Genomic DNA, 26995 nt, shown 5'->3' on the forward strand with positions numbered 1-26995 from the left:
CAGGGGCTCGCGGTGCTACGCGGCCCGCGAGATCGGAATCCCCCAATGTTTCCAGCAGCAAGTCTCGCGTTTTTTTTTGTGCTGGAGATTTATTAAAATTTCGATCAATTAATTAATTGTAAAAGTTTAAGCTAGCATTTCTGTGTGTATTATTTTTAAAAAATTATAAATATGCCTAAACAAAGACCAAGCAAGACCTCATCCGAAGGGGAGCATGATCCAAAACCATTACGAGAAAGACAATCAGGTATTAAATTACATTTTTTTAAGTTTGTTTAAACACAGTATTTGTAATTAGTATTATTAAATGGTTAATTTATTCATAATCTTACTTTTGTACAGAACAAACACCAGAAACAGTAAATGACAACAGCTTTTCTCCAAATAATAATGCGGACCAAGACCAAGATCACGATCTTACGGAAGAGTCGGAAATAGAATCGAGAAAGTTGAAAGAACGAGAAAGGAAACACGACTCGGGCGCAGTTGACCTAGAAAAAATTACAGATTATGCGGAAGAAACAGAAATCACTGCTTCAGATCTCAGTGGGGTAGGACTAACAGTTTTAATCATGTGTAGACGGTTTAGATATTTTTACTTGTCATGCAAAACTGATTAAAACTTGCTAAATTTCATAGGTGAGGGAATTAATCGCAACAGAAATGGCGGAAAGGCTCCGTAAAGAAAAGGAGTTGATGCTCATTAAAATAAAGAAGGAAGATGTTGAACTAATAGTCACTGAGCTGGAAATGTCAGCCGAACGAGCAGAGCGAGCCTTGAGGGAGCATGGAGGCAATCTATTAGAGACTTTGGGTGCTCTAACAAATTAATGTTTATAAGTAATCTATATATTTCTCTTTAAATCGGATAGAGTGAATATGAATATGGCATAATAATTCTTCCTTTCCATTCTTTAAAGTCTTCGTGTGTGTAAATCCTAATTACAAACTAAACTCAATTTTCGTATATAAATAAATTTTTGATATAAAATGTGAACCTTATTCATGCATATGTAAAAGATTGAGCAACTCTAATAGAGTTGCTCAATCGAACTTCTATGCAAAAATTAGTGATGGGTAGTTCATGGCTTATATAAATCTGCGAATATTTTCCCTCATGGATAAACATTCATCAAACACGTTGTTAGTTTGTTAGGGTTATCTTTCAATTCCTTCCATTCATTTTCATGCGAATTTAGAATTAGAAATGTGAGATCATCGCATCATCATGATTTTTAGCAGAAAAAGCAAACTCGAATGGATGAGATTGCGGTATTTCTGGTGGTGGTGGTGGTTGAGTTAGTTGACGCAAGGGCAGTAGCTCCGCCATTCTCCGGCCATTCCACTCCGCGTCTCGCTTCACTCACTCACTCCCTAACAGCAGTAAGTCTGGTCCTCCGTCATTTTTATTTAATTTTAATTACTCCAATTTAAATTTTGCATGAGTTTAAATTGTAATCAGCCAAAGCAGTGCATGTTCTCTGTGTAGTCTGCAACTTTTTAGAATACTTGGGTTGATTTTATCCCTGTGTTTTCAGCTTATCCGGCACAGAAGTGCTGATGACGCAGTAGACGAGGAAATTATAGAAAATTCAATAACTTATTTCATTCCGTCGCCATTATCATGGGCTCGGATGACAATTATAACAATGGGAGCGTAAACAAGGAGGGGGGCGATGAGGATTATAATGTAAGTAATTTTAAGTATTTTTTTTGTTTTTATAAACGTTTTTACGATAAGATTATTTTTTAAATGATGACTAATAATTACCGCCCCAGTCTGATACAAATGAGTGACTGGTTATTTGTGTACTTTTGTACCTACTGATATTATTTTACAAATGCTAGAAATTGTTTTTTTTATAATTAGTAAGTTAACTGAGGATTAAGTTATGCGAGAGATCCAACTTTTTTTTATTAGAACATATATCTTGTGATTTTCAGGATGGAGGTGCCAGTGGAGGTAGTAACGATAATCGAAATCAGGATAAAAACGAGCCAGAACAATGCAGAAAACTCTTTATCGGAGGACTCGACTACCGAACTACTGAGGACAGTTTGAAAGCTCACTTTTCCAAATGGGGGGAAATTGTGGACGTCGTCGTAATGAAAGACCCTAAAACTAGAAGATCTCGTGGGTTCGGATTCATCACCTACTCCAGATCATTCATGGTTGACGAAGCCCAAAATGCCCGACCTCATAAGGTTGACGGACGAGAGGTCGAACCAAAGAGAGCAGTACCACGAGAGGATATTGGCAAACCAGAAGCTGGTGCAACGGTCAGGAAAATCTTTGTTGGTGGACTGAAGGAAGAAGTGGAAGAAGAAGATCTTAGAAGTTACTTCAAGGTAGATTGAAAAAAGTTATTGATATGTCAACTATTTATAGGGTAGTTTTATTTTAGTTGTTAAAATGATGAGATAATTACCGCCCCAGTCTGACAGTTGTGATGAGTGGTGCTACTTTGTAGCTCTGATTTGATTTTTTTGCTCTGTAAAATCATACTCCTGAAGCTCTCATAATAGAAGTTCATATTTTACATGATTTTGAACGTTTATTTTATGTAATTTTTAGTCATTTGGGAATGTCTCCAACGTTGTCCTTGTCACGACAAAGGATACAGGAAAAAAACGAGGGTTCGGGTTCGTTGAATTTGACGACTATGATCCAGTGGACAAGGTTGTATGTAAGTACTTTAACTCTTTCCATATCCGAGTACATATCTTGTATTCTAATCATCTGTGTTCTTCCATTGCAGTGTCCAAGTACCATGAAATCCAAGGAAAACGCGTTGACGTTAAAAAAGCCCTCAGCCGCACTGAAATGGCTAACATGAAAGGTGGCGGTGGCGGAGGAGGAGGCTCTCATTATTCTGGTGGTGGTGGTCGAGAAGATTCCCGATCTGGTGGGGGACGTGGACCGCCAGGAGGACGCGGTGGTGGTGGTGGCGGAGGTCACAGCCAGAACCCTTGGGGTGGACGAGGAGGAGGAAGTGAGGGAGGAAACTGGGGTGGTAGTGGAGGAGGAGGATGGGGCGGCGGTTACAGCACTGGTATGATATCTTATCTTTTTTTTTAAGTGGGCTTTTTATTTTACTTAAAAGTGATGATTAGCATTACCGCCCCAGTCTGATCTATCATGAGTGACTGGTTGGGTATTTTTACCCCCTGATTGTTTTTATTTAGTTAGAAACACTTTCATTTGTAATATGCCAACCATTTGAATAGTCCGTGACAGTAACCAACATTTATGAATTTGTAGGACCTTGGGAACAACCTCCCGGAGGTGGCGGCGGTGGACAATGGGGAGGTGGCTGGCAAGGAAGTCAACCCGGTGGTGGATATGGTGGAGATTTTGGAGGTGGTTACCAGCAACAATACGGCGGTGGGCCGATGAGAGGAGGGCAACAATATGGTAACCGTCCGTCCCCCTACCAAGGTAGGAAGGAACAATTTTCCTTTCTAAATCCCTAGTAGTAAGATGTACTTCTCTCGTTCTCACCATTTCGGTTGTTTGTACTTTTTCGCAGGCGGCGGCGGTTATAGCGCCCCAACTGGTGGCGGCGGTGGTGGAGGAGGTATGGGATACAACCGTAGATTTTAAAGGAACATGAGAAGCGGCAGACTACACTGGCCAAATAACCACTCCCCTTTTGGTGTATCTCATCCACGTCGTCATCTCTACTCTCATCTTTGGTTTGATTTGATGTTACCCACCCATCTCTCACTCATCACTCTCCCGTAAAATTTTCGGTGAGGGAATTTCCGGCTAACGACACAAAATCTCTTCTCCTCTTATTACGTTTGAATCGATCAATCTTAAGCAAGAAGCGTTTCTCCTGTTAGACAGGTTTCACCGTTAAGACGAATTCTTATAAATTAGGTTAACTTATTGTTTTTGTACAGTTGTCTATATCTTTAGTAAGGTTACATGGTGTTGTATGGTTATAAGATTAGTTTCTTACATTACAAAAAACATAATAGTTGTTGGCAGATTTTTAGTTGGAAAGAACCAACCTTTCAATAAATCAGTTAGATAGATTATCTATCTCAACAACAACAACTAGACCGTACGTAGATAGTTGCCAGTAAGTTTTATGCAGCATATTTAATAGCGGTTTATTACTACCACATGATATAATTAACGGTTCAATAATACGATCGTATAGCATTGCATAGTAAATTTAAGAATGATGCATGAACTGGTACAAATTCCGTCTACCACAGTTTAAATTCAATCTCATATCATGACAGCATCAGATGGTCAGTAATATTCAGTAGATTTTTTGCACTATTGCCAAATATATATTGGCCCTTTCATTTCTTCAGCAACTTTCTCCCAGAATACAGTCAGCTCATTCAACGAACGACGGAAGAATTGCAGTCGAGAATCACAGACAGGAAAGTGTTCTGCAACCTAGAGGACGAGAGGGAAGGGGAAAGTGCGCACTAACTAATTCAATCGAGTAATACTTAACAGAGCAGAGACAGAAAAAAAGAGAGCCGAGAAGGTGAAAGTTTAAGGTATAGTAGTAGCAGCGGAGTTTTAGTAAGCTGAAGAAGATGACCCAAAAATAATACGTACAGGCAGCAGAGAAACTAAATCACTCACGAACAATCAGTCAGCTCAGCTACAATCTTCGCGTTCAGGAAGGAGACAGGTATCAATTCAATTGTGAGTGATGGTGACCAACAAATTCAGTGCAGAGCAGATCAAATGAGACAGATAACAAATACCAGGTAGTAAGATTACTGATCATTATATTGATTGATTGATATCTATCTATATAGAGGTAACGTTTTCTATATATGTCACGCAAATTGACTTCTTTTTTTTAAGTTGCAGTATTATTATTATCATTATAATTATCATTACGATGCAATAACATGTATATTTCTTTGCTGGCAATGGTATCTTATTCCGTCTAAAAAAGAGCACATAGTCCTCTCAGACTTATTATTACGATTGTACATAATAATAATTGGTCAATCCTTTCCTTCGGTTGCTTCAACTAACAGGAAACCCATTAACAAAAAAAATCTGTATACTTTCACTTGAGTTTCTTTACTTCGCGTGCTGACAGGGCTACTGTTCTTATCGGTGTAACGTTTGAATGGACGTTTATTGATTTACATTATATTAGTTTGATTGAGTAGGAGCTTATTTTTAATGCTGTCGTAGACCATGCTATGTTCACCCTCTTGCAATGTTGAAATGCTTCTATTTTTCCTTCGATTGAGGTGGATTGATTTATATTTTAATTATTGTTATGATTTGTGTAAATACGTACCTTTTGCATTATTATTATTAGTCAATGTGTAAATACACAAATGTTGCAATGTAATGATTTATAGAGTAATCTTCCTTAGATTATACCAATAATGCGTATTTCTTTGTTTTGAAGGCGATGAAACGAATGCGATGGAAGCGGAATCGAGCGAGAATGTGACGCTGGACGTGTAATGAATCTCGTGACAATGACGTTAAAAAACTGTGATTTGTAAGTTGTAAATTGATTTATTTTTCGATATTTAGGCGAGTTAGAGAAAGATTCTGACTTTTAACCAAAATTATGTTGAGTCAATTTTTTCAATACTGGTTTATGAATACTTTAAATGCTAATCTTAAGTAAGGCAGGCAGTGGTGTTTGATTATAAAGTTATATTACATTATTTGTTTGGCACTTGTTAATACGACTTGTATTTGTAAATTACAGTTATCAACCTGGTTGACTGATTAATATTGTGATATAAAAGTTTTGGACTTTTACTGGAGAGAAACTCGTTAGAACCAAAGCACACTCGGATCTCGGTACTCTCAACGTCTGGTACGATGAGCATTGCCGTACAATCTGCAAATTATTGTAGGGTTGTATTTATTTATAGACTTTTTTACAATGTTTTAAAATAAATGAGTTGAAACCAATATTTGTTGTCATCTCACGTTTTGTAAGCATCCGTTTTCACATAGTCCAGCAAATGATGCGGACCCAGAGCCCACTGATCAGCAAGTGGTGGCGCCAGAGGGTTATCATCCACTCGAATGATACTTCGACTTCCCCCCAAGTCCATATTTGCTATAAATATGAAACCAATTATTATTCTGAAATTTCATCGTAATCTCAAGTCTCAAGTTTCAATAAATAATAAATTGCCAACTTACATATGTCTGGGGGCAACCACTGGATAGTGTTTCCTTGAATATGAAATTCTCTTAGTCGGGTCAAGTTTCCAATTTCGCGAGGAATATGAGTAATATTGTTGTTCCGGATGACGAGCTATTTTCAGAAAAATAAATGAAATAAAAATTGCCTGGGCTAATTTTCAGGAAACTATTTAAATATGAATAACGTACAATTTGAAGATTGCGAAGACGTCCAACTTCCGGAGAAAGTGTTTCAAAATAGTTATCCCCCATGTACAAAGCTCTCAAAGTTTCTATTTTCAAAATACAATCAACCCATTCACATTTTTGACAGACTTTCTCCCTGGTGAAAGTAGCATAAGTTACGGCTTATTTTTACCCATCATCCAAAAATTTCCAGGCAATCCCTCTTCGCTCATCTTATTATGGGTGAAGTCCAACACTTCAAGGGATGGACAGGCACCAAATCCTCTCCCCAAAGATTTCAATCGGTTCATGCTGCCAACGAAATTTTGTCTCAAATATGAGTTTGATATTTTTCAGATTTGTTTAACGTGCATTGAAACTATGTGTATGAACTTTCTCTCACCCAACATTAAGAATTCGAAGTTTCGGAAGGGATGAAATTGCAGTGGGCAATTCTTCCAATTGATTGTTGAACATGGTCAAAATTTCTAGGTTGCAAAGATTTGCGATCGTTGCTGGAATTGCTGGAATCATACAAATTAGTATTTTAGAGTGAGTACTTGCGTAATAGTTAATCCTTTTCATCAATAACTTACATTTTATCTTGTTGTGAGAAATTGTCAATCGTGTCACGAAATCCAGGTTGACTGAAAATAAAATTACGATTTTTATAGTTTTATGAAAACATCCTTGCATTGTTTATGGATTTGAGACACTTTAACACCGCAAATGACAATTATGGGCAAGATATAGTTATATACATACAAATAAATATTAGTGGTGACTAGTGAGACTTGTGGAGAAAGTACAATAATTTGGATAAAATTTCCGTAAAACCTTCTGAAGTACTTACACAGGCCAGGGAGTTCCTCAAAGGCGAGAATTCCCTTTTCGACCAAATCCAACTCTGGATTTTTAATTTCGCGAGCTTCATCGATAACCTGCAAGATAATAAAATAATATCACAAATAAGATACCAATTTATTACTTTCTAACATTGAAATATAATTACAATAACAAATTTACTCTTTTGGGTTTGGTCATCTTGGAGTTTCCCACAAAGTTGCACGATACTGGGCTTGAATCCATAGTGCAGGCTTATTTTATCCAGCCAGAGAGAGCAAAAGTATGTAAAAGGGTTGAGAGATTTCAGCTCCTGCTATGCTTTACGTATTACGTATTATGCTCCTCCTGGTATAAAAATTTAGCCCAAATATGTACTTTTTACACGAGTGGGTATAGCTCAAATGAACAACAACGTGGATTTGGATGCACGGTATCAATTCTACTTCCCGTGTCCTTTACTTGATTATTGTACGACTTTCTTTTCCATGTATTTCTCAAGAGATGAACCGATATCGGGCGAAAACAACCTATAAAATCCGTATAAAAGATGCAACTAACTTTATAAAGATGCTGATTCTCACCACCAACAACGCCCTGCCTCTGATGTAACTGGCTTCGTCTGAATGGTTAACTGAAAACTTGCCCCGGATTCGGTTTAAAAGAATATATAAAATGCAACCAGGATCCAATGTATACAAAACTTAAGTAAGCATTGGCATAAGAATAAGGTTCTCTCAATCATTATATGAGTCAACTTTGCCAACTTGCATACTTTTTGGTGCGCTGATTGGCATTTCAGTTTACATTCACTTTTTTTTCCTACATCCTCCACCAGAGATCAGATACTCGTGTTATTCAAAACTTGGATGGAGGATGTCTTTAAAAAAGCCCACACAGGTTCCATTTTTACATTGGCTTGGGTTACAGAGATCGCATGTGTATGAATCCATCCACAAAGAGAAGAGTTACACTGCGTGCATAAGAAAGTCGCTTTTTTCATGCTTTGTTTTTGCATGGACGAATGTAAATATCTAGCGACGTATGTATGTAAGAGTGATTAGTTGATGTTGCATAATACAGCGTGTAGGCAGATGATACGGCTGCATGTCTTCGAAACAAATGGGGTCCATCACGTTGGAATGATGTTAGTCCAGATGGCAATCAATTTGCTACGTGCTCTTATACAACAACAGATTACGTAATTGTCTCATCAAACTTGCAAACGTGTTTGATTCGCACATAATTCATCATAAACCTCTTGTTTGAGAACATCAATCTAAAATAAACAGAAAGATTCATTACTTTTTGTACGATTCTGACCTGTGCTGTGACGACGAAGAAAGTTTTCCAATTTCAGAAATACCAATCTTTTTCCTGCCAGGATGTACTCGTATCTTGTAATTTTCATACTTTTCTGCTCAAGTCATTTACAAATCTACGTATAATTTAGACGACTTTATGATTATGCATTATTTAAATCTGAGCACGAACCGTGACGCTTGATAATTTTTCGTCACATCAAATATTCCAGGAATGCACAAACAATCAGAGGTGACAGCAACGACGACTGTTACAAACTCATAAAATTTTTACCATCCCTCCTCAATCATCATAATCTCGCAGATTTCTTGATTTCTAATCAATGATGAATGCCAACTAGCTAACGAAGGAGCGAAAGAGGGTGATGAAAGTTGCCCAATTTCATCATCTTTTACTCGCAAACTCCATCCCATAAATGATGGATCGTCATTAGACGCGACGACAAGGGAGCCTCCTGCTGACAATGACAAATTGAGAATGAGTGGAGTGAATTTTGATGCCTTTTTTATCGGATTTACTCCTGTATTTACTATTACGACATACATGGCTTGTCTCATTCTGGCACGTCTTTCTCCATTACTCTGAAAAATGTAACGGCGCAGCAGTGCCCACTTTCACTTTGGTTGCAAGTCCAAAATTCTCCCTCTCCACGATCATGATCAATTGCAGAGATGGAAAAGGAGCCAGCGAGCATCTGTTTTCTTTCAGCCTTTCTTTTTTTTACCGGGGGTAGAAAGAAACGTATTGAAAATTAATTCAAAGTAGTGTTCCCCAATTTATTGCCAGTACTAGAAGTCTTCCTAGTGGCCCAATTTCTCTCCTTTTGTATCGTCTAGACTTTCTCCTTCGAGGAGAATGAAGTCGTTTAATTCATTCCACACACGTCGTCAAAATGACCAGAGGAGAAAAGGTGGGTGGTGGTGGTAACATAAGCCACCGGAACCGGATGGCTGTTTTTTTCATGCTGCACGGTTTTAATGCAGATCTTGATCTCAGACACATCAGTCATCTCGTCATTCTTACTTTTTTTATCCGATCACGGAATGATTTTATTATCTTTTGAACTACACGTGCTCTTACACGTATGTGTAAGAAACGATTGGGAATTCACACCTCGATCACTACTCAATTTCATGAAAACCATCTGGACTGTGGGTGAAAGTGCTAAATAAATGAATAGCCAACTTACTTTCTCCCAAAGAAGAAGAATGTAATGGGTAAAAGTTTTACTAAATGAGGGTAAATTTTTGTACAAATAAACATTGAGAATGGATCCAAATGTGGGTATAAAAGTCAGGTAGAGAGAAGATCCTTTTTGTAAGAATTTGTTTAAAAATTCTACAGATGTGTACCGATACGTATTTGAGATTGGTATCACATAGTTTCTCGTGTACGTTTGCACTCAGAGAAGACGAACACACATATCGTATCCTCTGAGTAAATATTTATCTTTCTTTCTGGCACTACTCATCATACTACGAGGGCTGTTGTTCCATGTATTTTTAAAGGGTGAAAGTCAACTCACGTCTACTTTATGTTTTCTCTCTCGGTGTCTGAGTGAAAGTGCGTGTCTTTCGAGGATTTGTTCCCTTGTCTCAATGCCGATCAATCTTGCACACACACATCTCTGTCAAGTCCAGCCACGCCCAGCTTGACCCGATTATTCGGAATGGGTAGGATTTTTATTTTTGCAAATTGCGTAGGCAAAACATGCAACATGAAGTCGTGAACGGGAGGGTTTCCTTTCATTTTTTTCGCCCCGTGGAGAAATGACAGGCAAGGAGAGAGTATCAATGCCAATAATGCAGCGTAACATACGCCTGAACTTACATATTCACCTTCAGCGTATGAACATGCAAAAAAGAAGTTGGGATTTCTTGCAGGAAGTGAAAAACGTGATTTTTCCTAGAATTGGGATTGAAGGTCTTTGCCACATGGAACTGCGAGTGGGTGGTGAAAGGCTTCCCGTGCCGAGGTGCTCACCTTTTATCTTTCTTTCATAAGTATATTAAATATGGCGACCTTCACATTTGGTTGGTCTTTTACTCGTCAATGTCAGAGTTATGTATGTAGAGATCAATTAGAATATATTCCTTTGTTGAATAAGTGGGGTAAATCGTTACGGAATTATGCGGACATTTAAAGCATCTATTAAATATGTAGGACTTGAAATCAGACCATTTGAGAATTTGCATAAGCATTACGTATATTAAAGCTATGTATAAGGATCAGATAAAAGGCGCCGTGGAATTATGTACACATAAATATTAACTTTTAAGTACATCCATACATATGTATATCCAGTAAGCTAATGCACTTTCCAGCTCTGAAATCATAATCAACGAATTATTTATTACAGCAAGTTTACTCCGAGCACTTTAGAAGCTTATTTTTCTGACCAGAACATCAACGAGGAAATCACGGCTTCGAAGTATCTAAAATCCATTGGAATTTTTGCTCAAGAATTGAAATCTCAATCTCAACATCCCAACCAAGCAGCCGTATTTGGTGGATGTATGACTGTAATTGAACGATTTTCAACGGTTCAATCTCCACGCATCAACCCTGGCCAGGGTCAGTCCGAACTAAATAGGACACTGGTGATGGAAATTGTGCATGAAATTGGACGAGTAGACATCCACGGTTGAAATGATGAGCTTCTGAAGTAAGACGCACAACCCGAAAGATTGAGATAGCGCGATGAAATTTGTTCTAGAAAGTTACATCCTCGAATCTAACTTGATTTTGTTGAAGAAACCAATTTAAATTATCTCATATCCATGTAATCCTATTCTATTCGGATGAAAAAAAAATGTAATTTCACGGAGATTCTTTGTACAATTTTGCGATTAACCATCACGTTTTCATTGAAACTCGAATAAAAAATTCTAGTAAAAAAGTATTTGTATACAGGAAAATATGAAATTTTTGATAGTTTTCCCCACAAAATTTTCAAAATGTAAATACAAAACATCGTAAACATAAACTAACTGCACAGCTCCATTAAATACAATGAGTACATATGTATGAATATACACAATTCCAGATGACTTTCTCTACTTGCAAGGCCAAACCAGACAAGGTTTCCGCACATCCGCCCTAATTCCGATTTCTAGGTCGACGGACTAAACTAACCAACCAACCAAATGAGATGAGAATCCCTCTTGCTACTTCTATTAAATTAACATATTAAATCATGATATGGAAATGCGGCTCAACTTTCTTCCTTCCCTCCGTCGGCCGTCCTTCTCCTTTGTTCACGGTGGGATAAGCTCTCCCAACTAACAACTCAGCCCAACCTTGACCTCCAAGTTTCGTCCAAATAATAAAGATTAAAGCTGTTCGAAGGTTCTTTGGACGGAATGTTAATTGGACTGCCAAGTCCATTAGAAATGATAAATTAGGAAATTAAAGATTGTTTCGTACAAAAATACATTAAAAAATTATGTAAGCATTAAGAGAACATTAGCAGAAAAGAAGATATTAATCATTTCTACATATTTTCTAATTAGTCACGTATAATTCCATTGAGGGGCATATGCTCTTAGCTTTCCGTAAAAAAAATGCAAATGGCGATTCTACGAGAACTTTTCTTTTACTTTATTGCAATGTAAAATCAATACGAATCCGATTAACCCGAAGTCGAATTGAATGTCTAATGGTGCTCTCATAGTCGTCTTAGTGGTCAATTAGTGGAAAGGGTGTAACTCTCCAGTTCAAGGCACTTTGACCACTTTTAACTTGCGAATTAATGGACTGAGCACACACCTAGTAATGACTGATACCTAGTTTGGGTTGAATTTTTTATTGAGCCGCCGAACTAATTGTTCGTTTATTACGGTCTTACAAGTATAGCTACAAAAAAGAAATTCCATTTCGTAGTAGTGTCCCATTACTGGACCAAATTGACAACTTGTGTCACATTCAATGGTACAATTTCAATTTCAATTCAACTACTGGTGACATTCATGCCGCACATAAGTACACATAACAATGGAGCAACACGGCACATGATAAAAACTCCCTACAGTGCACGTTGGACGGAAGGAGTACAATCTTGGCCAACCCTAATGTAAACTTTCTCTTATTGTTAGATTCTGGATGACTGGGTTGATGGCTCATAAAATTTTTAAATTATGTAATTGCATTGCAAAAATAATCAAGCTACCCGATTTTACCCCCGGCCGAAAAATTAAAACTCAAGGTCTTTTAGATTTTCTTTGGTGAAAAAAATTGGGAAAATCATCGTACAATTTTTTAAATTCCTTGCATATCCTAAAGAAAGTTTTTATATGTGCAATATGATGTTTTAAACGTATCAAATTTTCAGAAATTTTATGTTTTGGCCCCCCTAAGAAAATCTCAAAAGCTTTAAACTCTAATTTCTTGGCAGATGACAGTTGTTTTCGCATATCTAGATATTTATATTTTGTCTAATTTTTTGAGCGATCAACCAAGCCACAGAAAATCTACACAAGCATTGGCCAAATTGCACCCCTTCCGTCCAATGTGCACTGTACAAGAAAATAATGAGCATTCATTCCATGACGGTGGCTGTCAACAATGGTGGACGGACTTTACAAAAAGATCACTTTCACCATACCAACTTCTCCTCTATAGACTTGCAGCAGAGGTTTAAACTCATTTAGTTCTCCTCTTCTATGAAATAAATTTGACAACATCCGACCACCTTTCACTTCAAACCGTAACCAAGCTTTCCCTTTGTCTCTGTATCTGCCGCTCCAACCGCCAGTCCCACCGCCAGGCACTGCATAACTGCCCCTGCTGACTTTCACTTTACGAGCTACCTTCGTTACATCACAGTTTAATGGATTTAATAGCTCTCTCTCTCCAGTAACAATCTATGTGTGTGTGTGTAGCAGGAGAGGATAACTACTTGCGGATTTCCTCTTCCTCCTGCACCTCTGGCATAGGAAGCGAAATCGAGGTGGGCAGTCGTACGCGGAGAAAGTCGAGAGAATGCCAAGGCTTATTACAATTGCTGCAGTTAGTCGCCATTAAAGTTGCAATGAGGATTTCCACTCTGCTCCTTCCTTCCTTTCCTCTCCTCCTCCTACAACTTTCGCTGTCTTATCTTTTCGTGGGTGGGGTGGACTGGGGTAATTCCACCCACAGCGATGTCCTCTTTTATTGCGGGTACTCTATTACCGAGACAAATTGGGATTCGAATTTATATCTTTTTTTCAATTAATGCACAACTCAGGAGGAGGACAACAGACAGGCATGAAATTGGAGTGAAATTCGAAATTGGGATGTAAACCCCGGAAGGAAGCAAGTTTCTCTCGACAGGAAAGTTCATCCATTCATGCATGCTCTTGTTAAAAGAGGAGGAGGAGGCTGCTCCAACTTTCTCTGGAAAAAGTGACGGGGTTGATATCAGGTATATAAGTGAGTACTAATATAAGGTTACGGATTGGGCACACATCGACGACTTTACATACACATGACCACCCGAGCAGGTGGCGTGTTTTGTGCATGTGTCTGATTCCACCAGAGGTAGAGTTACCTTTCAAAAGATTGAACAGGGAGTGGGGAGCAAGGGGCAGAAATGGCAAACTCAATTTACAAATATCGATCCGATATACCTGCTCAAGAAGTGAACCTGGGGCATCCAATAGTTAAGTAATGGGAACCATTCTCGAATTTCTATCACATTCCTAGGAGAAATTTCGTTTGTGGAATCCGAATTCGACCGGTTTTCCTTGGTTTGTTTGTGCTGGTGCTGACTTGTTAAAGAGCAAGGTGCTCCATTATACGGACACTACTACCGCCATGCATACGCTGTGCACAAGTCGAATTCAATCGGCAGTTAGTCGCATTGTTATAAACTTTGGACAAGAATTGAATAGCAGGAGGAGAGAGAGGAGAATTCGACTCCATGAAAAATTTAGTGAGCTCAAAGAATCCTTTGAAATGAAATGAACTCATAATGCTATTCAGCCATATATTTGCATGTGGTTAGGAGTTGCTAAAAATAATTTGCGAGAAAAAATTCCTAACCACTTTTGCAAATTGAGGCGTGCAGCACAATGGTTCATTAATAGTGCAAAAGTTATGCACGTACAAATATTTATAAGTAATGCATGATTGATCGCAACTAATTTGCAAATCAGCCTAATTTCTAATTTACTATCAATCAAGCCACAATTCTCATTTCCTTAAATGATTAATAATAATTATGCATATCCTGCTTATTCTCCTCGGAAATATGAAACAGTCTATTTATCTACGCTCGTGTATGCTAAAAAGACCTTGAATAATTGAATAGTTTGCAAAATAAGACCCCATTTAATGGAACGACACCCATATAATTTCAGATCGTGGTATGTAGAGCTACGTGTGCACATACATTGTTTGAAAAGAAGAAACTTAATATTGTGCAGGGAGCAGTAAAGTCCCAGAGGGGTTGCTTTTCTATTAATAATGAAACCGCAATAAAATTATGACCAAGGTGGCTGGATATATTCGCACACAGTTGCTCTGTGTTTGTATGTCGTGCATGATGGAGATTAATGCGCAAAGCGGATAGTCTTATGGCGTTTGCATGGGGTGTGTGCATACGTGTGTGTGGTGGTGTTATGCAAATTCGCAATGTTCATTTCATGGTCACCACCACGATATTATGCCACGAGAGAGGAAGAGCAAGATGCCTTTTAGTGGCAGTGGTTCTTGGTTGGCAAGAAAGTTAAGTGCTGAACAATGCAAAGAATGGGTGAAAGAAAGAAAGAAACATGCTCAGCTTTCTTTCTTGGTGAAAGTATTACCATATAACCCAACTTTTTACCTCACTTAATAGCGTCTCCGCGTGTGAAAGCGGTGAAAGAGGTGCTGGTCCTCTTTTACTTATGGGGAAAATGAAATATAGACATGCAGGTAGGCAGGTAGGGGAATAAAGTAATGCATGTGTTTAAGTCTCCTGCCTGCCTGCAGTCTGTCGGTTTTTGGATGGATGCAGTAACATACGTACATTGCGGAAGTATTCATCGATCTAATTTAATACCTGCGATGTGCAAAGTGAGCGTTGAAAGGAAAGGTCAGATAGCTTTCCTTTATTACGTGATAGCGATGGTACATATGTCGTCGTTAAAATTTGTCGCAATTTTCCCATCCTTAATTTTTCAATGTGCAATGCAAATCTATCTCTCTCTCCGCTAAAATTACTGACGTGTTCGTGACAGTTGTGCAAATTCGAGTCGATGAAGAAAGTAGGCAATTTGTCCAATCTAAACAAGATAACCTGTCACTCCGCTTTCTCCTTGGTCGTTAGACTCATAAATAATGCCAGGCTAAAATGAGGTCGTTCTCTCCTTCTTAAATGTATGCATACATACGTCTCATTATGCAATACAGGTAATTAGAAACCCTGAAAAACATTGTAACAAAGAACATTCAGAAAAAATCGCGTCATTAAGAACACCACGCATAATAAAATGCCAAATAATAACTCCTTCAAACCCGAGACGACACACAGCACGCCACTTCTTTTGCCAATGTAATACCTTTGCAGTACGAGAGAAGATCTGCAATGGTGCTACGATATATTCGCGTATACTCCGAAGTGCAAAAACCCGGGCAGTGTCGGAGTATGGGTGGCTCGAGGTCTGGCTGGCTGTACTTCCCGATTTCCGTCTCGAAACAAGCAGTCCGCATCTTAGCACATCCCCGGACACAGCTCCGCAGATATTTCCACGTCCATTCAAGATCCTCCTCGTCGTTGCGCTTCATTTAGCAGCAAACCCATTTCTTGATCCCTCCTCGGACAAGAAAACAACACATATTTTGCGACGAGCAGACAAGAAAGGAAAGGGATAAATAAAATATCAATCATTTAACGGAAAGAGTAGAGAAAGCTCCTCCGACTTTAGAATACGATTTAAATTTTATAAACTGAGCAGAAACAACAACACGCTCCGTATAATAACCGAGCAGACAAATACATACACACAAAAAACAGCATGTCATGCATTTAGATCGTAGACATAAGAAAACCAAACGAGAGGAAACAGCGCCACATTCCGTTCTTCCTTTAATCAACATCAAAGAAAGGACACCAAATTTCCATCCTACATATTCTGACGACAGAGAAAAGAAGCAGCTCGTATAAAATTATAGTTTCTCGTTAGTTGGAGAAAAAAAGAAGACACAATTTCAAAAATTTGGTGGCACGAAGGATAAGTGGACGACGAATTACAACGATTGGTAATACAACAACCTGATAATAAAAAGTTTAAGATTTGATTGGATTTGGGTTTCACACCAGCAACACTGCTGCAACTGCACCAAAAACCTCTTATGCACCTGCCTCTGAATGCAATCACCACTGCAATCAAACAATAATAATTATTATGCACTCCCAATTTTGTAGAATATCTACTTCTTTTTTATTTGCTTAAAAATGCTTTCACTCGAAAAAAACTCACGCTTGTGCAAAAATACTTATTTACTTATTAGTCATAATGTTTGCTACATATAAAAATAAGAATTGTGAAAAAAATCTTGGCTAATCAGACTTTCGAATTCTTGCGTTACACAATAACATATTGTAACAACTGAGAGAAGTTGGCTGGAATTTATTCTGAGGCAAGTTCGCGAGAGAGCAAACTCCACTTGCAACATCAGACATTTCCCCAGTCTCAAAAAAGTCTCTAAACTTTAACTTCAAGTTTCGATTGGAATCTCGAATCCCAAAATGTAATTGGATACGGAGGAAGAAGAGGACAGAATCCCAAACCGCGGACGACGACGACGACAACAAAAGCCCACATAGATAAAATTCAAATCTATATTTTTAAATCAATTTAAATTTTATGCACGATTCTGATAAATCTGGATCATCCATCCAATATTTCAGACTTGTTACTTCAAATCCGTCTCGAAAAAAGTTTTGCTTGAATTTGCAATATATTTTTGTTGTGTGACATAACCAGTTGATGGGATGGCGACATACCTTCTTCTCTAATATTTCTACCTTTCAGACCCGATGACTTTTTTTGCGTTGTGACCTTAAATTCTTTGATCTTAAATTTTATCCGCTCGTTCCATCCGCAAATATGAAACAAGTATGCAGAAGGCATAAGCCAGACTTGAAAGAGAGAGCGAGTGAGAGAGACTGTTTTCTGATAAATGGTTAACCACCAAAGAAACCCCAGAAGAAATCTCTGACACGCTTTCGAACTATTCTTTGTTTTCCCTGTCTGCCAAATCTCATCGCTCAATCTCATCTTCTTGGTCTCGGTCTCTCTCTCTCTCGTTTGCAAAACAACCGAACCAATCGGCACTTCATCTCTACGTATGCATTGCATTGCAAAGTTAGTCTCCTGCCTTGTGCGATTTGGGCCAAAGCAGTAAACACAGTTTCCTCGTCAGGCAGCAGCAGCTTATCAGTTACGGCTTGCATCCACGTCACAGTGCAGATAATGCTGCTGCTGTGGCCCCCAAAGTCTCGCAAGTACATAAACTACCATCAGATATTCTGGTTTGAGTCGGATTATTTGCACACAACAAGAGTAAGAGCGAGTCTTTAGCACGGCTAACTAAAAGTGGGTAGCAGAAGAACGGCGTACGTATCGCTCCCAAAATGTTTTATTCCTTTTGCTTATCTTCCAATGAAATATATAAAACTGGATGAAAGTGAGAGACAGAGAGCACCCAAATACATAGGAAAGAAAGAAAAAAAACGGAAAATGTTCACGACTCCGAGAGTTTCCTCCCCTTCAGGGTATTGAAAAACTGTTGAGTGTTTCCATTGCATGACAGGAAAACATTTCATTGTCGCATTTTATTGCATTTTTGTACTTCTAGCAAAAAAAATTGTATATTGCCCTCCGCGATAGATATGCTAGTACCTATTTAAGTTGGAGTTACTGTGCTATCAAAATGGGAGTAGGCATGGCTCTAGACGAGCTAAAAATTCATGGTGAATTATGAATGAGAATTATGTATCCGGAGAGTATATGTATGTGCACATTCATTTCATTCACTTTTGTTGCCTGAATACAATCGCATCGTCATCAGGTCATAAAATATAGAAGAATTAGCTCAAAAGCCAAGGTCAACTTTCTTCACTGCAGTTATTTCCTTGTTACGAACCGTACTGAACATATCCAACTCTCCTCCAGAAAAATAATCACTTTCAAAGCACCCTCCACTCCACAAAAGTAACAGAGATAATGGACTCTGCAGATTAATTGAACCCGATACAATTGAAAAGTGAAGTTGTGACCGCAGAAGAGTTCAGCCCACTTCAAGAATGACGACTAACAAGAAGAAACTACTTATTTGTCATGTTACATCACATCCCCGTTACAAAGTGAGGACGGGCGACTGTTAGAATCTAAAGCAAACCACATCACACTGGACGAGCCCACTTTCCTGCCTCCTTCTCGTCCTCGTCGTCAACTTCTTCCTCCCTTCTTTTTGCAAATAGCAAAAGCAGTCGTCGTGGTCTGGTCGTGCATGGTTCAGTTGGTACATATTCAGCAGCACTGAATTAGTCTCTCTTCCCTTCTCCGTCTGCCACCACTTCAACTTTCACTCTGCTCCTGCTGCTCCTCTACTTTCTCCGCAGGGTGAATTTGTGAGGGCAAAAAGTGAACCAGTTGAGTTTCCAGAGATCGCAGCCAGCCAGCAGTGCTACAGACCACCAACGACTATTACTTTCCGAGAAGAAAGTGCTGGGGAACGTCGAGAAATTTTAATCCGACCCTCAACTCATCTTTCTCAAATTGTTCCCCACTAATAAAAAGTAAAAGTGAGTGAGTATCATCATTTTCATTGGGACGACGAGACCGAAAGGACGACCGACGTGGACATCACAGCCGAGTGGGCTGCATCGTAATAGTAAAAGTAAAAAATAAGTGTTGCAATTCTCCCTGAAACTGCAGTGCCTGCATTGTTGTAATTTGCGGAGGAGAACTATTTCATTTCCAACTAGGCTGCCATGATACGAGGATTATTGCTACCCGACATTTTTCTTTGGGGATGACTAAACGACAACCGAGTATGTAACGTTACTCGTATTGGTGGATGTTTCTCATTTTACGGCAGAGTTTTTGTCAGTCAGAGAGAGGTTTCCAGACAGGAGGAAGTTTCACTCCCTTTGGGCGAACGTGGATGGACACATAACGCACCGCACTGGTGCTACTCGTTGGCGTCAGAATAATTAAGTGAGTGTTGGAGTGAAGTGACCTATTTTTTGTGCAACTTTTGCCCACTAAATTCTTTTGTGGAGTGGATAAAAGAGAGAAAAAAGTGGATCAGATCCAATTCTACGAGGACAATGATAACAAGTGAATACATCTTTATTCCTCTGTCCGAGAAGGAGTGATGAAACATAGAAACTCGTAGTTTATTGAGAGATAATAGTCATTCAGTGAGATGAGTGAAAGTGTGTACATACTCGTCTCATGGTTCTCGTTTTGTCGTCGCAGTTGCAGCTAAAATTCGCAAACACACACATGTAGGTTTGCTTGGTTTATGTCGATGATATCGAACCGGACGGACTGACTGACTCCCCGGTGTTTAAAGCGTTTTCATGTACAAGTTTCCTTACAAGTTTCCTTACAAGTTTGCAAAGTCGACGAAAAGAAGTGTAAGTGGTTGGCTAGCTGCATAGTAAAACGTGCATGGCGTATGTACATATGTAGAAGAAAGAAAGACTGCACCGTAGACCGATCGATGTTGTGGGCCAATATAAATAATAAAATGATTTGGATCCATAATATGTCCATCGTTTTTATAGAGGTAGCTACATCAGCTTACGAAGCAAAAATATGTAGCCTCGTAACCTTACTTCTTTCCGCCATAATTTAGCCAAAAGTGTAAATCAAACAAATATGTAAACATACAATTGAAGAGTTTTGAACGGGCAGGAGGATTTTCACGTGGTAGAAAAATAGCAATGTTCCACTTTCGAAAGTGGAAGGAGTTCTTCTGAGGAGAATACAGGGGGAAAAGTGGAAATTATTGTAATTGCCACTTACCCTTCGTATGTAGTAGCACTTGATGTATTTTTACGTGCAATTTACAGAAACATTTTCCATAATAATATACGTAGTCGATTTATCGATGTAACTTTTACTCGATGGTCTGATATTTAAATTGCAGTTTATGTACATTCCAATTCGCAAATGACTTGTGTGTATTTACAACCCACGACATTTTTTTCGCAAAATCTAATCTACCTCTGCTCACGAATAGTTGGTGAGAGGAAGTCAGTGCAGATGTTTATATCTCTCAAAGGAATTATTCTGCTATTTACGACAACCTAGGCTCTCCGTCTCGTTAATGTGCCGCATTAGTGGAGCAATTTTGTACGTAGCTAATGCATCCATATAAATAATTCGGTCACCGGAAATTGCCATTTCTTTTTTCATGAGTAGGAAGAAGAAGAGGAGATCGTGTTGTGCATAAATAACTGATTTGTTGCAAAGTAAGTACTTAAATAACCTTGGCTGGTGTTAATTATAGTGCGGAAATGAACATGTATTAGGTACGTATTTCTGTCAATAAGGTCGTAAGTGGGAGAAATGGAGAGGATTTTATAAATAAATATGGTGGAGAAAATCGGTTAATTCTATTCTTCTGACCAGATTTTCGTACCCTTCCTTCCTCGTTTGCTGTAGTGTCTAATGATGGAGTTTGATGGTGAAAGAGTGATGATTGATGAATGATCGCGAAATGCAGAATCATCAACTATGTTATGTCTGCATAAGACTTGTAATTGGCAATTATTGAAGGAACAATAGATTCAGGATGCTTCGTTACATTGCCGTCAAAAAAGTAGACTGTATTGATCCGCTCGAACCACAAATTAGTCTCAAAAATTATGTAAAGTTCAATTTAAACAAGCTTCACCAATGTCACTAATCACCAAAAATAAATTGTCCTGGTGCTGACTCTCTGCTTCGTAAACCACCTCTGACCTTACCCCAAATTTCACTGGAACAAATAGAGTTTACGAAACTATATTTTTGTTGCACAACACATTTATTCCTTTGACATTGCTTGATACATATGTGCAGCCTGCAGTGCACTTGTTTAGTCTGAGGCTTCATCGTAATGTATACAAATGCATGATAACAGCGTTTGTGGTGTGCCTTTGATGGTCAAAACATAATTCCTTAATTTGCTTTTTCTTGTTTTTCCTTCATTTCTCTCAGAGAAAGAAGAAGACCGAGAAAGTGAGCAAAACAACCAAACTGGTGGAATGCAGACGAAAACTTACACCCTGCGAGGAGTAGATCCATCCTGAAGTAAAATTACATTCTGTTGTTTTGCTGGACTGGGAAAAACTCTATTTTTCCTCCCTCGAAATAAAAAGGTACGTACAAAACCAATCAGAAAAAGTTTGAACCCAGCAGTTAATTCGGTTTACTGATTGTATCGAGTCGAAGAATTGAGACGACTCGGCAGAATTTTGTGTTCTTCAAATAGAACATTCCAGCCTCATAATTTCTAAAGTACGAAATAAATTTTAGTATTATCTACGTCCTCCTCCCATCCATCCATCCATCCACAAGATGACCTTGGTAGTTGTCAACACAAAGGAGAAAATCATGTCCTTCATTTCCCAACTTAATCAGATTTCTCTTGTTCTTTACTTTCCCTCAGAAGAAGAAGATGCTGGATGGAATCCGACTAAAGAACTCGAGACGGATTGTTCGCCGTGCGTCCAAATTGTGCTAAATCAGTTCTGAGAATCAACCACTTTCAAGAATTAGAAGGAAAGAGAGAGAGGACGCGGATGCTTCTTGACCATGACAAGTGCTCCCATTAGTGGTTGTGTGCTACTCAAGTGAGGCGTGATAACGTGTGACATGATCTGATAAGAAATTTCGTACTGTGTATTTGACTACGCTACTTATTTCCACGTGCTGATCGCGTTCTTCCTCATTTTTTTATGGACAATGAGTGGGTGTGCTATGTAACTTGGGTGAGTGCGAACTTGTCGAAGGTGGACGTGATTTATCTCCTTTTCGTCAGTCACAACTTTCTCTCATTATTTGTTACTCTGTGATTGCGTCACTCGCTCGACGAGTAAATCCCACCTTCGAAAACTTGTAATTACTTCCATAGATATTTCATTTCTGTTGAAGGAAGAACGTCCATCCGAAGCTTGCAGGTGGGCTCGGGTTCATCCTTCAATTGTACCAACCAGGTAAGGAATTTGAGCAAAATCTCACATTTCCCCCCAAAAAAACATAATCATTTCAACGTTGATAAGTACATGAAAAAAAAGTTTCCAATTAATTCTTCCCTTTCGTGCCCGTCATTATCCGTGCTGTTGGTTCAGCAGCTTTCTCTAATTTACCAGTTCACGCTCCTCAGCCAGCCTCAGATATAAACTTACTTCTTGCTAAATTAAGTTGGCGAAGAAATCCAATAAATATCCGTTATCTGATGAGAGTGAGCTTCAACTCGTGTAAAAGTGGAATTTATATCCACTTTTTTAGCCCTCTCTCGCCCACCTAGTTCTTTCTGCTTGTCATAAACAATTTTCCGGCTGCTTACCCATCTTCTTATCTGTCTTATTTATTTATTCTGTTAAATCAACCTCCCTAATCGTTCTACTACTAGAACTAGCTCATAGAATATTTAGAATTTGACCACCCATTCATTAATTTGATACAAGTATATATGTATTTCGCAATATGTCAATTTTCTCACGGAACTCTGCATAATAAGAACATTTTCATTAGGCAATCAAACTTTAAAGACGTTACATAACATTTTGGGTGAGTTCCTCGTACGAACGAACGCAAATACGCAAATATCTACACGATACATTAAGCCGGTGGTTTGGTCGTAATGTTTTACGACGGGTGCCAAAAATACATAAAGAAAAGAAGAGGTTATTCCGCCTCTGCTCTTTCTTCGTCTAAGACTAAGTTTGCATCGACTACTTATCGTCAAGTTGTTAGATACTTGATGATGGTGTGTAGTGTATTTAATGGAAAATGGGTTAACGGTGGTGGTGCTGGTGTTGTACATATTTCGTTGAAATTTTACCCCCTGACTGAATACATATGAAACTTTGCTTATTCCACTCGCTTTCCCAGACTTTATATATAATTAAATGCAAACAAGTCCAACATAAACAACAAGGGAACCATGTCACCGTCGTCGTCGGGGTGCGTGGAGTGAAGCAAATTTACTTCAATATTTACTCTGGCGTTATTTATGCCAGACTTGAAAAGTAGTGTATCGTTTGTCTCCTCAAGAAGACAGAGAGAGTGAGAGAGACGCTATTTTTTGTCTTTCTCTCGTTGTTGTGGCTCATTTATCAAATTATGTAGAGCACGGCGAAAAAACGGGGGGACGGTTCAATGAGAGAACAAATCCATTATTATGCTCATGCTACCCGTATTTCGGATTGTGTACAAAAGCGAATAGAAATTCGGTGCTAAATACTCAATTTTACGGATAAAACCTTGCTTGTCTATCTACTTACTTATTATATTAAGGTGAAATCCTATTAAACTAAGACTTTGTCTGTCTGTCCGTCAGCAGGATAACGGGAGAACGCGTCGAGTTAATTGAGATCGGTTTGGGGCATCAAACATACGACCCTGGAGAGTAGATCCTATCAACTTTTGGGGTCAATCGGACCATCCCCCCTCGAGTTCAGGGGGTGTGGTTCCATAATTTTTTGGGAAATTACTTGTTTCACTCCATTCCTACATTTAGTTTGTAACGGTTTATTTATACATAATATAAACTAATACGCCATCATCATCATCAGGGAATGAAAGTACGGACCAGGAAAGAGCGAGTGCCTATGATTGATGCAGAATTAATTAGACTGACACGGCACAGCGGAAACCTTTTAAAATTTTGAAGGCCAAAACACAGTAGTGTTATATCGAATTTGCGACTTTGTTTGACACAAAGTCTGACTGACATGGCAATTTATCTGCCTCGGCTTCACTTCCGCGTGTTGAATTGAGTTTCTATTTGCAGGAACGAATAGAGATTTCTATGATTTCGGACAATTTGACATTGACAGTGACGCAGGCTGAGGCACGCATGGAAGGCAGCGAAATGTATCGTGTTTCCCAAAACGATATCAAGTTTAATTAGTCTCATTTGTGTAAAGTTCACGGGAAACAAAATAATTTGGCAATGAAGTAACTTGCTTATTTTGTCCAGTAAAAATAAACTAAGTAAATTGGTTGGATGATTGACGATTAAAATTGTAACGATACACTCGAATTAATTGCAATTAATTTGACACAACAAAGGCTAAAATTGGATACTGCATGTACTACGCAACTAGGGATTAATTTTAGCCTTCCCTCCTCCATCCCGAGTCTTCATGTCGCATCTAATTACGTATTTATGGGACCCATCAAGATTTCAAACCATTAGATACGACCACAACCGACGAACGGAACCTAAAACGTTGCAAATAATTTAGTACTATTCCATTTCTATGTATATATGTATTCGAGCAAGGAGGTATTTCTGGCCATAAAAATTTATACCTATTTCTAGAAATCCCAGAAATATGCCGCAAAATAATATTATCGGTAGAAGAATTAATCGAATCCCGTCCTTACCTGTCCCAAATTGTATGTCGACTTCATGGGAAACAAACAACCGTCGCAGTACCAACAAAGTGAAAGTGTTCAGCCTGTTTGGAATTTCATTAAATCATAGTTTCCACCATGGACCAGGACTCGAGAAGAGAAATCCACTTCCTTCCTGATCGTCGTGTTGTGTTGTTGGTGCCTAAAATCCCTCCCCTCCTGTTCTGACCAGGATGATGAATTTATAAGACTGGAGAGACTGCTCTGGTGAAAGAGAAATACGTGAGGCAAGAAATTAAGTAAGTGCACTTAGCAAAAATATAAAAAAATACGGGAGAAAGGTTCCTTCTTGAGGTGAACTTTCTCTTGATACTTGATCTCGGTGGCAAATCTTGCTTACCTTCTTCTTCCTCCCACTCTGTTTCCTCATCCACAAAGTGTTTTGGTGAAAAATAAAAATTTTGGAGCATAATTTTGTGGAAATTTTATTCCACCACGTGATACGCACAAAGTTTTTGCTTTGCTTATCCTTCCCTCCCATGTTTGACTTTGATGATGCCTGTTTAACTTTAGCATGATAACGGAACAACACAAAGTCTCGAGTGGTTCCATTTTAATGCAAGGACTGTACTCGACTTATTTACTTGAGTCGCTTGGCTGGAGAGCAATTTACTTCAGGGATGCGATGCAACTTGTATTTTGCAAAATTCTGACTTTTATTTTACAACAATTGTCACAGAAGATAGATAATTTAATTCGTTTGAGAACATTATATGTACATACTTGAAATGAATCTCGCTGAATATTTATGTCTTATTTACATACATTCGTCTACTTTAACGTGGTGGCTGTTTCATCAATATTTGTCGAGTGAGCTAAATCCGGTCCAGGACGAAATGATATCGCATTGCCTGAGAAACTTACACCTCGAGAACAACTTTCCCCGACACGATATGAGACGACGAGGCGTTCATCATGAGCACCGCAGGAGAGAATATAACTGTATGCAGTACTCGAGCAGTGCAAGTCATGCATTTAATATGAAGGACGAATAGGACGACGTTTAGGTACATAGATTTTGCTACGATGTATCTGTCTGTATGCATGTTGGAGAATAGAAATTCATCATCACATTGTTTCTTCGCCTGGTGCAGCAGCCTTACCTTTTATTCCACGGCATCATATCTACCATGCCGCCTACTGCAAATTACTTTACAACACACAAAGTGAAAGTTTGCTTTCTGTGGAAGATTCATGCTAAAAATCACATCACATTCTCCGTACCACCGACGGTCTCACCACAACAAAACCACAATCCTAAGACTCGCAGACAAAGGAAATTTTCATTCCGTCTCTCATCATAATCTAGTTCAGAGTGTGGAATCTGCGAGATTGTAGACGAAAAAAACGGAGTAGCGGAGCCTGGCAAAATTATTATTATCTCGGAATGGCTTTGTTTTCACGAGAAACTTTTTGTTTTTCTACGTTACGTTTCTGTTATTCCAACCAGCGATGAAATTGTGCGCGGTGGGTGATGAAATATTTTGCATGCGGATATGAAAATTAGGTTTTTGTGTCGCTTTTTACTCGGCTTTGGGAGTTTGCATTGTTATTTGTTTGAAAGGACCCCTCTTCAATTGAAAGCTTGGAGAAAAATTGCTCAGCCAAAATTAAACAAGGACTGAGAAGCATTCTTGTCACATGAATCCGCTCTCTCTTAGTTTGTCAGGCTTGTCTCATAATTAAATTAAATTAAGTGGATGGCTTGCTTTATGGTGGTGCTGGGTTGTCTATCAGTTTTTGTTATGCAACTTCACTCTGAGTGACAGGCCAGGCCAATGTTTAGATGGATGTTGCAACCAAATGTACACTTTAGCAGTGTAGGCATAAAGCAAATTGAGAACAATGTTGACATTTCGGATTTCATTATATTGTTATGAAAAGCAAT

At 38.7% G+C, this 26995-nt stretch overlaps 4 protein-coding genes and 3 non-coding genes across 21 annotated transcripts in view; 6 read left to right on the forward strand and 1 right to left on the reverse strand.

The window, feature by feature from the left end:
- Positions 1–25: 25 nt before the first annotated feature.
- Positions 26–1002, forward strand: LOC110848859 (huntingtin-interacting protein K). The gene is made up of 3 exons (XM_022096195.2): positions 26–247; positions 343–551; positions 640–1002. The coding sequence occupies exons 1-3, from the start codon at positions 172–174 to the stop codon at positions 829–831; spliced, it is 477 nt and encodes a 158-aa protein (XP_021951887.1). The 5' UTR covers positions 26–171; the 3' UTR covers positions 832–1002.
- A 250-nt stretch (positions 1003–1252) lies between these two features.
- On the forward strand, positions 1253–5926 carry LOC110848068 (heterogeneous nuclear ribonucleoprotein A1, A2/B1 homolog). Of its 2 annotated transcripts, none has more exons than XM_022095173.2 (9): positions 1253–1383; positions 1539–1690; positions 1945–2349; positions 2576–2687; positions 2760–3053; positions 3263–3439; positions 3531–4740; positions 5406–5501; positions 5718–5926. In XM_022095173.2, exons 2-7 carry the CDS (start codon positions 1625–1627, stop codon positions 3602–3604), a joined length of 1128 nt encoding a protein of 375 aa, XP_021950865.1. In that variant the 5' UTR covers positions 1253–1383; positions 1539–1624; the 3' UTR covers positions 3605–4740; positions 5406–5501; positions 5718–5926. The 2 variants fall into 2 exon arrangements, with proteins under 2 accessions (XP_021950865.1, XP_021950867.1); XM_022095175.2 differs by having other exon boundaries at positions 3531–3753.
- On the forward strand, positions 1750–1817 carry LOC118435507. Its single transcript, XR_004834823.1, has one exon. It is a non-coding gene; the product is annotated as a small nucleolar RNA SNORD31 (small nucleolar RNA).
- LOC118435508 lies at positions 2409–2468 on the forward strand. The gene has a single exon (XR_004834824.1). It is a non-coding gene; the product is annotated as a small nucleolar RNA SNORD31 (small nucleolar RNA).
- Positions 3097–3160, forward strand: LOC118435513. The gene has a single exon (XR_004834829.1). It is a non-coding gene; the product is annotated as a small nucleolar RNA SNORD31 (small nucleolar RNA).
- LOC110848069 (ras suppressor protein 1) lies at positions 5499–7882 on the reverse strand. 3 transcript variants are annotated; one of them, XM_035851232.1, is made up of 9 exons: positions 7736–7882; positions 7358–7522; positions 7185–7272; positions 6735–6978; positions 6525–6643; positions 6356–6438; positions 6164–6278; positions 5945–6077; positions 5499–5852 (listed from the first exon to the last, which is right to left on the reverse strand). In XM_035851232.1, exons 2-9 carry the CDS (start codon positions 7418–7420, stop codon positions 5819–5821), a joined length of 879 nt encoding a protein of 292 aa, XP_035707125.1. In that variant the 5' UTR covers positions 7421–7522; positions 7736–7882; the 3' UTR covers positions 5499–5818. The 3 variants fall into 3 exon arrangements, with proteins under 3 accessions (XP_035707125.1, XP_021950868.1, XP_021950869.1); XM_022095176.2 differs by having other exon boundaries at positions 7759–7871; XM_022095177.2 differs by having other exon boundaries at positions 6735–6855; positions 6928–6978; positions 7358–7825.
- Positions 7883–16150: 8268 nt separating this feature from the next.
- LOC110849178 (glutamate-gated chloride channel alpha) overlaps positions 16151–26995 on the forward strand; it is a 33342-nt gene continuing 22497 nt past the window's right edge. For 2 of the 12 annotated variants that reach the window (XM_035850795.1, XM_035850790.1), the window contains exons 1-3: positions 18501–19976; positions 21679–21839; positions 22130–22676. The gene's annotated coding sequence lies outside the window, so the exon portion shown is untranslated. Of the gene's footprint in view, positions 16718–18500; positions 20109–21678; positions 21840–22129; positions 22677–26995 lie in introns of those variants that run through there. The other 10 variants (XM_035850794.1, XM_035850791.1, XM_035850796.1 and 7 more) reach the window with 10 other exon arrangements.

This window comes from Folsomia candida, unplaced genomic scaffold (genome assembly GCF_002217175.1).
Source record: "Folsomia candida strain VU population unplaced genomic scaffold, ASM221717v1 Fcan01_Sc004, whole genome shotgun sequence".
In the NCBI taxonomy this organism is placed as follows: Eukaryota; Metazoa; Arthropoda; class Collembola; order Entomobryomorpha; family Isotomidae; genus Folsomia; species Folsomia candida.